The sequence below is a fragment of the Octopus sinensis genome, linkage group LG2 (assembly GCF_006345805.1).
Source record: "Octopus sinensis linkage group LG2, ASM634580v1, whole genome shotgun sequence".
Lineage (NCBI taxonomy): Eukaryota > Metazoa > Mollusca > Cephalopoda > Octopoda > Octopodidae > Octopus > Octopus sinensis.
In genome coordinates this window covers 40,498,708-40,511,288 of record NC_042998.1, presented here as the reverse complement: position 1 = coordinate 40,511,288, position 12,581 = coordinate 40,498,708, and the positions used below count along the sequence as shown (strand labels likewise).

Below are 12,581 nucleotides of genomic sequence, written 5' to 3'. Positions count from 1 at the left end.
AATCTATAGTTTCAAGATACAACACACGAATGCTCCAAGATACATCATCACCGATGTTTCTGAGTGATGTTTCAAGTCCCAGCTTGAATCTCAGTAGCAGCAAATCACTAGTCAGCCCCCTTTATCCAAAGCCACCTAGCAGCCTTCTTGGCAGGTTTAATGATTGAATTTTGACCCTCCTCTTTGCTGCACCAAGAACTCCAAATTCAACAAGGGCCTTGTAGAATGAATGCTCCACAAAAACCTGGCATCCTACTGCCAATTTCCCTCAAATAACACCTTTCAATCTCAAATAAGGAAAATGCATTATAAAATGCATATTATTAAAAAGACAGGATGGCCATGGTTTGAATACCTTTGATCATAGATCTGGTTGATCTGGAATTAACCAGTAACCACTAATACCATCAGTGGTTTTCTAGACATCACTAAAGAAGGTAGTAGCACTTATTGCCAAGATTAAACAGATAACAGGTGGGTGTAAAAAGCACAGTGGGTCTCATTGCAAGAAAAGGACATGAACTTTGGGATTATATTATGCCATTCAGCTGATGAAAGTGATATTTGAAATAGAATTTTTATCAGCTTGAAGAATTTCAAAAGTAGCTCAATAAACCATAATTTCAAATGTTAACCTTTAAATTTATGCAGATGGCTCAGTAAAAAGTCCTGCTCTTTTAAATCTCTTATCTTTGTTCAATCTGACTGACATCTGAATTACATGTTTTGAATGGTACATGGCTATTGACTGAATGGATCTGTCCTTAGAATCAGTATTTATTTTGTTTTATTGTACTTGAGTCTTTTTCGAGCAGTTATGATCAATGGCATTTCAATCTTAATCATATTGTTCTCTTTTCATATATCATGAACTACATGGCTTAATGTATCCTTCCCTTTTTAAAGACCATGGAGTACGTCTCAAAGGAGATTTGGCTGCTATTTTTAGCAGGTTAAAAGATGATGTATGGGCTCTCTAATTTTTTTTTTTTTTAATTTCTGGGTGTCCTTCCCTTTGCTATTATAGTGTCGTAAAATGAGATTGATAAATATTCCGAAATGTGCTTACTTTAACGTCCAGTGATGCAGTGGAATATTTATTGTATTACTTCAGTGCAATTTTTTAAAATTCTTTCATCAACAAAGCTTTTGTAACAGATTTAATTCGAAGATATACATTTATCCCCATTACTGCAAATGTAGAAGAAATAAAAATTCTGTTTTTTTTTATAAATATTTATTCCAGGACTTGACTGATTACAAATAGACAAAATAAATATTTTCAAATATACATAATAATTTAAATGTATTGTTTATTTGTGGCAGATACATAAGTGCAATAAACACTAAAATCTCACAGGAAATAGATTTTCTGGAATGCCCAGGTGGATCCTTAGAAGTAGAAGATGGTTTCTATTACTTGCTGAAAATATTAAGTTTGGCAAAATCCATTACATGATCAATCAAAACTAGACAGATTTCAATGCATATAAATTATAGTATGATGGATAAAAATTCTCTTGCTGTATTTTCCAGCTTACAAGTCAATGTATATAGTAGAAACATGTGGAAACATTGAAGTAATATCTCTGTCTTTCTAAGGCAGCGAGATGGCAAAAACATTAGCACGCCAGGCAAAATACTTAGCAATATTTCATTTGTCTTTACTCTCTGAGTTCAAATTCCGATGAGGTCAACTTTGCCTTTCATCCTTTCGGGGTCGATAAATTAAGTACCAGTTGCATACTGGGGTTGATCTAATTGACTGGCCCCCACCCCAAAATTTCAGGCCTTGTGCCTAGAGTAGAAAACGATATCTCTGTCTTTCCAAATTTTGCTTCATTTCATATGGAATTTTTGATCCTCTCAAAGTCATCTTGGTGTATAAGTTGACTTACCTCTCTTGGCTATAAATTTTGGTCTGTAAAGTTTGACTTGTATGCAGGAAAATATGGTTCTTTAAACCTCTGGAGATAACTTTGAAGAGAACTCTTTAATTGCCAGCTTGAACTAGCTATGAAACTCAGAGACTCTCACTACCCCAACCATGGGCCAGAAGCTAGAATATGCAGAAACTCCAGTTGCACATCCAATCTAGCTAACCCCTTAAGTCCAAAAGCAGCCTCTTGAGCCTTCCTCTTCCTCACCTGATGTCACTTTTCGCTTTACTTCCAGTCATGTTCCTCAGCTGCTCCTTTCCACTTTTCTGACATCTTCAGTGTATGACCCATTATGCCACATAAATGGCAAAGGATGCCTATTGGGGCATTAGTAAACAATATGGATATGTAATGCAAATGGTTTGTGCATGCTGAATGAGAATACTGTTGTGAAATCTTGAGAAGAAATAGATAAACATATTGCATATGATCTAGAGATAGGCTAAAGAAGACATGGGTTTAAGTCATTAGGACAGATTTTTAAAGATTTGAATTTGCAGTTAATTGCCATAAGATTAGGATAAATGACAAGGTGCATGTTCATCTAACTTAAACCAGTTTGGAAAACATTAAATTTATGTTGAATTTCTAAAACTTGTTGCTAAATAGATTTTCTACATTTTGACTTAACATCAACCCATTTGCAGTACCAGATTCTTAATCTCTTTAAAATCCACCCTGCTTTGATGGGTCTGCAGCTATCTTTGTTGCTCATTAATTTTTCTATAAAATTTTTCACTTTTAGGGAATCATTTTACTTTTTGTTCCATTCCTTCTGATTCTTCATCAGCATATATTTTTAATCTGTGTAAGATGTAGGCATTAAAGAATAGTGGCTGTAGACTTCAGGGATAAAATATTGACACGTCCCTTAAATGAAAGGAAATATGAACTTATAGCACTATAATATATCAATAATTTACCACATGCAGTGTTGTTAGTATTTTGTTTTTGTTTTTTGATGGGGGCAGTCCTCCTTTAAAGATTAATTCTCTAATTCTATTATAAATAATATTATAGCTAAGAAAACATTAGCAACATACTGTATTTGATAGCATAAAAGACACATGGGTGTACTAGAAGCACCCCAATTTCAGTAGTGCATAATCAGGAAAGTAAGTTTTTAGTGCATTAAAGCATGTAATGTTTAAAATAATTTAGCAGTACATTACAAAACATTATGAAAGTACTTTAGATATATTAGATATATTAGAAAACATTACTATATATAAAAAGTAAGTTGTTAGTACAGCTGAACACAAAGCAAAAAATTGTGATAGTGAAAATATCCATCAGGGACAAAATTAGCTTACAGGAGGCCCTACTTTACATAAAGGATCCAAGGTGACTTTTTGAGCCAATTCTTTTGGAAAATATGTGAATCTTATATGCCATCAAATATAGTACTGTGATTTGATACATTTAACAAATAAAATCTTTATTTCACTTAATTATGTTGTAGTATTGCAATATTTTGTAAATATTTTGGCTCACTATTCTCTCAATGAAACATAAACTTCTTTTGTACCAACTAACAATATGAATTTGTTAAATTCTAATTGTTTTTAGAGACCTGACACAATGACAACTGGCACCGGTGCTCCTGTTGGAAACAAAACAGCTTCTTTGACTGTCGGTCCAAGAGGTCCAATTTTGTTACAAGACTTTGTGTTCACTGATGAAATGGCACATTTCAACAGAGAAAGAATTCCTGAAAGAGTTGTTCATGCAAAAGGAGCTGGTATGTAAGAAACCCATAATATTTCAATTATAACACATTATATTGTAATTATATTTTCAAGGCAATAAGAGATAAATCTCTTCCTTGAAAGAATATTGGTCTCTTTCAAGTGACATTTTCAAAAGCTCTGGCATCTGCTCACAGCAGCTTGATGAACTAAGGCCTATAGAATTAAATGTGCTGTTCAAATACAACAAAATGGTTACAGTAGATCTGAACTCAGGACCTTTAAACTTTGAACTTGTAGTCTCATACTATATTCACATGGCCAATGCTTCTCAACTATTGCAACATTAGTTATTTCACCCCTTCCAAACAACACTATCTGAAATTTTGTCAAGTAAAACAACATAACACTGAATGCTCTTCCCTCTCTCTCTCCCTCCCTCTCTCTCTCTCTCTCTAAGCTAAATCAAATATACAAAAAAAGTTGTACAAAACCTTTTCCTTTAAATAAATTTATTTAATTTTTTTCCCAGTTTTACAATTACTTTTTACAATGTTGCAGTTGTCTTTGTTAGAATTCCTTTCCTACCACTAGCCTTTCAATTATGAAATTAAAGTAGAATCTGCTTGCTAGTCAGACTGAATGGGCTAAGCAACCTATGTGCATTGTGCAGAGATACAACAAAAAGGATGTAGTAGGAAAATGTGCACACAGCATCTTAACCCCAAAGCATTTGAAATTGTAATTTGTTTATATAAAGAAACATTTTGTAAAAGTTTAGGCTGACAAACTGTTGTTCTGCTACTGTCTAAATATTTTATGTCATATGAAATACATCATAACAATTTAAGAGAAATATCTAATAAATTACCTGTGCTGTGTTGAAAACAACTTTTGAACTGTCTTGTGTGGTTAATGAGAGATTGCACTGCCAAACTCATGAATCTAGGTTCAAATCAAAGCTCAGACATTTAATTTTGTCTTTACATTTATACGCATCAATTATTTCTTTATTTTTATTAAATACTAATTGGAGGAATACTATCCTGATTTTGAGATAAAATAGACTTTGATAACTGACAATAAATGTGCACTTTCTTATATATATATATATATTATATATATATATATATATATATATTAAACAAACTCTTTGGTAAAATAAAGAAATATATATAAAATTAGATTAAAATAGAACCAATGTGATTTCTGAATAACATATCTCGGTTTTTAGAAAAAGCACACTGTAACTATGTGTTATAAAACAGTTGATTGAACAAATAAATACTTATCATTGAAATCGACAGAGATCCACCTATCCTTATATATATATATATCCGTTGACAGGCCACTAGTATTTATAGAGTGTTAAACACTTTCTATATGCAGATTAGTGATTCCTTCATAGAGTAACTGCTGCATTTGTTGAGTATATAAACAGTTTGGCTGCTTGTTTCTCTGGAGATTGTCAGAATGATGTAGACACCTCTGATGAGAACCCAATAAGGTTCAAAAATCAATTAAGGTTGAGAAATCGCTAAAATTTGCCCTGTTTATAATTATTCCATATGCTACATATATGTATGTATATATATATATATATATATATATATATATATATATATATATATATATATATAGATATACCACAATTAGCAATATTACAGCTCCAACAATTATGAACAATTTGTGCAGTGTGCTGATTTTATCTAAACCTTGTTGCTAAATAGATTTTCTGCATTTAACATCAACCCATTTTGTTTAGTGCCGGTGTTTATTCTTAATCTCTTTAAAGTCCAGCCTGCTTTGGTGGGTTGGATGGGTCTGCAGCCTATCTTTGTTGCTTATTAATTCTTCTCTAAAAGTTTTCACTTCTAAGGAATTGATTTACTTAATTTCAAGTCATACTTTTTTGTCCCATTCCTTTTGATTCTTCATCAGCATATATTTTTTAATCTGTGTAGGAGTTAGAGACCAGTGGCTGTGGACTTCATCAATAAAACTTCACATGTCTCTTAAGTGAAAAGAGTTGAATATGAACTTATAGTACCATTATATTTCAATAGTTTACCACAAGTTCTCCAAGTCGAGACACTACTTCTCTGCCTTGTGAGATTGCGGCTCCAGTACTTATAGGTATGTTTTAGAATGTTGCAGGAAAGAATAACAAGATGGATTCTTCAAGCCAAACCTGCTGGTAGCTGTCCTAGTGGCAGGCTAAGGTCAAGATATTTGGATAATATCCATAGTCTCGGTTGGCCATGCTTGGGAGTCCTGCCGGATTGTCTAATGAGGGTTGCTTCTGATAGGATCCTCTGGAGGAAGTGCCTAAGGACTCTGCCCCAGTGTCTTGCCCTTTAATAGAAGATGGACAATCAGAGGGCACAAATTCCTGTCAGTTATTAATTTAGTCAGAGACAACTATTTGGAAGAAAAATTCAAACCAAGACTGTTTCGTATGTAAGATTTTCTTTATCAAAAAAAGAATAAACATTTACTTCCATTTTATTCACTACCATTTCAGAAACAGTTATTTGTGAACCAGATACATATTTATACAATGGAATTGTTTTTCTTTTATTTTTGCAGGAGCTTTTGGTTACTTTGAAACTACTCATGATATTAGGAAATATTGCAAAGCAGCTCCTTTTCAGACAATTGGTAAAAGAACAAAAGTTGGAATACGGTTTTCAACAGTAGGTAAATAAAACTAAGCATATTTTCTGCTGTCATTTTGCTATGATTATTCAGGACTTTATCTTATCATTTTTCAGTTAAGAAAATGTTTCAATATTAATTTTTATTGTAATATTGTTATACGGCCTTTTTAAATTCAACCCTTTAGCACTCAGATTACTGTCAAATGCAATGTTTATTTATTTACATTGTGTTGAATTAATCATGTGTTATCTCCTAGCTTTGTGATTTTAATGATGTGATTGTTTAATTTTGGATTGACATTGCAGGGTAGGTTTGGAGACCAGATCTGGCCAGTTTGAACATAAAACAGAACATTTGGGCCAAATATGACTGGTTTAAATGCTAAAAGGTTATGGCCACTGATAATGCTCATGAGTTCTCTAATTATACAGTCTATTACTATCAATAGTAGATATGAAATATATAAATGTAATAATATCTAGATTGAAATAATTTAAAGTACTCAAAATCTTCAATCCTGTTTCCTGCTCTAATCTTGAAAAATTTAATAAAGCTATGCAGTTAGCTATGATATTGTTAGCATGATAAAAAATATAACAAATATAAATGGTTACATGTATTTAAATAATATAAACAATGTAAGTAGTGAGTATTTAACACAGTTTGCATAAAAGAAAAACACAACCCAAAACTTCTATGTCCATGTAGGAAAGTATGAAGCTATGGTATACATTATATTATTTAATCATTACTTACCAATAATAGTATTATAGATTTTCAATGGGCCAATCACAAGTCCACTACCTTTCTGATAGCAGGAGCGACAAAGAAGTGTTTAAGCGAATGCAAGAGGCTTCAGTCATAAAGCATCACTTTTTTAGTTAGTTGTCTCACTGATTTTTATATCCTTACCTATACGAAATGGCAAAATACACATGCACGCATGCACACAGACAGACAGAGATAGGATAACTATAGATGACTGCCTCAAAACCTCCAGCTTCTACACCCAGGTTATAAATCCACATTTATACCAATGGTAATTGGTGCATTTGGTTTTGTTGGTAAAAGCCTAAGTGACAATCTGAAAAACTAGGGTTTGCAGAAAAAGAAACCAACCAGCTAACACACACACATTACAAATATAACCTATAAGCAAAATAGTAAAATTATGCAAGACTTTCCCCAAATTCAAAATATGACATTGTTTTGTTATCTGCATTTCAATATTGGAGTTTTGTATCTTTATTAAACATCAGCTCCTTCTCCACAGAAAGACTTCAAATAAATAAAAATAGGAGAGAACATACATACATGCATGCAATTCTCCCTATAGTTATGGCAAAATGTATGCATGCAAGCAATTCTTCCTATAGGTATGGCAAAATGAAATGTTGGGTTTCATTGTTTTCATTTGGAGATTCATGTGTGCAGGCATGGCTGATGGAATTTAGCAGTGGAAACTGTGCACAATCCTACCATGCATTTACAAAGTATTGGCCAATTAAAGGTTATGGTTGAATAAAACCTCCCAAAATCCCATAAATTAGATAATCAAACCTAGAGCTCTGTGATTATACTGTACCTATAGGAATAATTGAACCAAGTAATGCAAACCAAGGAAACATGAGACACTTTTAAATTTTTGTTGTTCTTAAAACAGCAGATTATATAATTCTTTTATCAGCTTTCAATTAGGTCAATCAAACCATTAAAAGTTAAGATAAAGTTTGGGGTCAGTAACAGAATAACAAATGATGACTCTTTAGTTGTTTGATACAGCAGTGACTTAACTTACAAATTCTAGTGTACCCCCGCTGCACCCCAAAATAGTGATATTTCTTCCCTTCTTTATAAATGAGAAGATAAAATAGAGTTTGCGTCCTTATAATGCTTCTTTCTTCATCATATAGCTTAAAATGTTTGAAACCATCTTAATTTTTTTAAACAGTGTCTGCCCTTTTTTGATCTTCACTGTCACAACCTATGAGAGGTGAGCTTAGTCAGTACATTGGTTCAGGGCCTATGGATCCGAGAAGGGATACTATCAATTTATGACAGGATGTGAAAGGCCCACCCACTTTTGAGGTGGGGCTGAAAAGCAGCCTCTTCATACCACTTAGCAAAATTTTTCTTGGAGTCCCTACTGTGAGTTCCACACTGCAGGAAATACTGATCTACAGCTCTGGTTGCACAGAAAAGAAAATAGTATTTAATTTCTTTCTAATATAAATTATTTATTCTTAATTTGTAGGTGGTGAAAGTGGATCAGCTGACACAGCCCGGGATCCCCGAGGATTTGCAGTTAAATTTTACACTGAAGATGGAAATTGGGATCTTGTTGGCAACAATACTCCTATTTTCTTCATCAGAGATCCAATTTTGGTAAAGATAATTTTCTAAAAAATATCTATGGTTTTTCAGAAATATTTTATTAATTTCAGTGTTGCTAATTTTTAATATCCCTTTTAAAAATGAATCTATGTTCTCTGTTGTGTTATAATTTATGATCTCACTGTTTCAAATGAAAGTCCAAACTGAGCACCCAAAATTTATTGCCTAAAATCAGCTATACTACATTGGCTATATTATTTATTCAATCATTATAAACATAGAAGTGAATTAGGTTAGATGTGAGATAAAATCAAATGTATGCTGATACTGTTTCTATGCTGTTATCATAAGTGCTCAACAAGTCAAGCCTGCTATGTCAGCCAAGTTTTCAATACAAGTGCCATTTCCAATTGACCTATTTCACTTTACTCAATCATCATATCTACAATTTCTGACAGTAGTCAATAAATAATCTGACAAGAAAGGGCTCAGCCAGGCTGACTTACACCTTATCACTCCTTGAATACTGAGCTTGAATCCTGCTACGGTCAGCTTTGCCTTCTGTCCTTTTGGGGTTGATAATATAGGGTAGCACTCAAGCACTGGTGATGGTGTAATTGACTTCCCCACTCACCTCAAAACTGCTAACCATGTTCCAAAATTAGAAAAAAATTATTAACATTGAGGTCAATGTAATCGTCTATTATTATTATTCAGGTCACTGCCTGGAGTCAAACTTGGAATCTTGGGGTTAGTAGCCCGCGCTCTTAACCACTACGTCATATGCCCTGTTACCAACTCGTACCCCTGTCACCAGCCTCCTTGTGGTAGATGTGGTTTCTGTTTCAGTCCCACAGGCATATAGCGTAGTGGTTAAGAGCAAGAGCTACTAACCCCAAGAGTCTGAGTTCAATTCCAGGCAGTGACTTGAATAATAATAATAACAACAACAATAACATCAAAAAATACCTTAGGAATGAGAACTCAGGTTCAAAATTTTCCCCAGGACACCTGGTAAAGGCTGGAGGGTATATCAGCTGAAACGTTGCGTTAACAACAAACAAATATCCATCCATCAAATGTAAATAATGTATAATTATTATTATTATTATTATTTTTTCAGTTCCCCAGTTTTATACACACACAGAAAAGAAACCCAAAAACACATTGTAAGGTAAGTGTTGATCATAAATTCATACCCACTGATTTCAACAAGGGAAAGTGACATACTGCCAGAAGTGTTAGAACATTGCAGCATTTGTTCAAGTTCTCTGAGTTTTAATTTCAAATCTTGCTGTAGTCAACTCTGCCTTTTCTTTTAATAATTGATAAATAAAATATTAGTCCAGGGCTATGGGTTGGTGGTACTCTTTGAACATCTGACAAGTTGTTATGCAGTATCTGTTCTAGTTATTTGCATTCTGAATTCCAACTCATACCCCTGTCACCAGCCTCCTTGTGGTAGATATGGTTTCTGTTTCAGTCCCACAATGGCATAGGGCAAATGTCTTCAACTATAGCCCTGAGCCTTGTGAGTGGATTAGATTGGGAAAAACTAAAAGAAGTCTGTTGTATATATATACATGTGTTTGTGTGAATGTGTGTATGATTGTGTCTCTTTGTCTTGATACTGTATGACAGTCATAAATTAGATTCACTGCCATACAACCAGTGCCATCCATTTCCAATATTCTGTCTCACCATGAGAAAATATTACCTTACTAGGAAACAGGTGAGGATTGGCAACAGGAAGGGCTGTTGAAAATTTGCCTCCATAAACCCTGTCCAGTCCATGCAAGCATAGAAAAGTAAACATTAAAATGATGATGAAGAGGAGGAGGAGGATCATCATCATCATCATCATCATCATCCAGGTATGGAGCCCAGGTAACAGTGATAGGCCAACATAGAGGTACGTTAAATGGAGTAACAATTTAGTAGTTATTAGCACTTAAGTGTAATAAACACATGGACAGAGAAACACCAAGTATCTTCAGATATTCCTTCTTCATACAATAACAGGCTTGAAATGATGGTCTATTTGAGGTAGCATATTTTGACTTTTTTCTACATTATCTTAATTTTGATGAAGCTTAATGTAGCTTTTAACTTCTTTATTATCACACATATCTCCATATTTTTATTTATTTCTTTATGAACAAACATGATATTGGTTTTAAAATTTGGAGAATAGATTACTTATGAGTATAATAGCAGTTTGATTAGAATATTGTGTTACTGAGTAATAGGTGCTGGTATGGCTATGTGATTGAGAAGCTTGCTTCCCAGCCACATGATCTTAAGTTCAGTTACACTGAGTATCACCTTAAGCAAGTGTTTTTACTATAGCCACAGGAAACAAAAGTCTTCTGAATGGATTTGATGAATGGAAACTGAAAGAAGCCCATTGTGTGTGTGTATGTGTCCTTGCCTAAACACCACAAGATGGTTGTAAATGAGCGTCATCAAGTGATGTTGTTTGTTTCCAGTCTTCTGTGAAAAATATATCTAGCCAAGGGAAAATACTACTTTGCTTAGAAACAGGTGAGGGTTGGCAACAGATAGGGCATCCAAATGTAGAAAATCTACCACACCAAATTTTGTCTGATCCATACGAGCATGGAAAAGTGGATGTTATATGATGATGATGAGTAATATTCTCTAACTAAATTTACAAAGTTTTATAATATATCAAGATTGATGCTTAGAGGTCATCAAAATTAAAATGTTGCCTTCAATAAAACACTTTTCTCTATGGTAAATTATTTTTGTAAACTGAAATATTTTCTTTTTTTTTTAAGGATCCAGATATGTTTTGGGACTTCATTACTCTGCGGCCTGAAACTACTCATCAAGTATGTTTTCTGTTCTCTGATCGTGGCACACCAGATGGCTATCGCAGAATGAATGGTTATGGAAGTCATACATTTAAGATGGTCAACCAAAACAGTGAAGCTGTCTATTGTAAATTTCATTTTAAAGTAAGTTTTGATTCTTAGATTTTTATCTGTCATTTCCAGTACATCACAATGGCTCTGCTTCTGATCTGAAGCAATACTCTGCTTACCTATTTCTTTACTACCCACAAGTGGCTAAACACAGAGGGGACAAACAAGGACAGACAAATGGATTAAGTCGATTACATTGACCCCAGTGCGTAACTGGTACTTATTTAATCAACCCCGAAAGGATGAAAGGCAAAGTCGACCTCGGCGGAATTTGAACTCAGAATGTAGCGGCAGACGAAATACTGCTAAGCATTTCGCCCGACGTGCTAACATTTCTGCCAGCTTGCCACCTTAATACTCTGCATACCACTTCCATCCAGGCCTACCTGATGCACCCGTTTCTCCTCTTTTTATGACCCTTGCTGTGTCTCACCTCTGCTACACCTTCAGTTATTTCATTTATGCAATCATTCCCCTCAACTAACTGGAATCCCTGACACCCATGTTTCTTCTAAATGTATCAAAGCTCAACTTGTCAAAGTCTAAACTGAACAGGAACCACATTCTGGGATGGCTTACAAAGATCATTGATGCTGTCATACTTATAACTAATAAACTTCGAAAATATAAATGAAAATAAAATGCACTGTTATTTTTAAAAAAATATTTTGAATTAGTTCTAACTTATGCAAACTACAAAACTGTATGTTATTGATTTTTCTTTTTAATAGTGAAATGTCAACTTTTATGATAAGGTGTCAACATTTTTAGAAACTGCTAGCAGTCATGCATGGGTCAACTATAAAGAGTTAAGATAAAAGAAACAGTTAATAAAAGAGCTTGAGAAAAACAGTAGAATTGATACCAAGAATAATTAAAATCCATTCATTTTAACGACATTAACTGTTATCTTAGTACAAAATATCTGGGCAATGTCACATGTCAGTAATAGTACATAAAATGAGACGGCTACAAAAGAAATACTTCACAAAAGACAGCCAGCTGTAATT

General features: G+C 33.7%; 1 protein-coding gene across 1 annotated transcript in view; it reads left to right on the top strand.

Moving 5' to 3' along the window:
- Positions 1-12,581, top strand: part of LOC115228352 (catalase) — a 55,382-nt gene that overhangs the window by 16,788 nt on the left and 26,013 nt on the right. Inside the window, exons 2-6 of the mRNA XM_029798954.2 lie at positions 3,510-3,681; positions 6,218-6,328; positions 8,544-8,674; positions 9,747-9,797; positions 11,425-11,604. Of these exons, the coding sequence (XP_029654814.1) occupies positions 3,510-3,681; positions 6,218-6,328; positions 8,544-8,674; positions 9,747-9,797; positions 11,425-11,604 (645 nt within the window). The remainder of the gene's footprint in view (positions 1-3,509; positions 3,682-6,217; positions 6,329-8,543; positions 8,675-9,746; positions 9,798-11,424; positions 11,605-12,581) is intronic.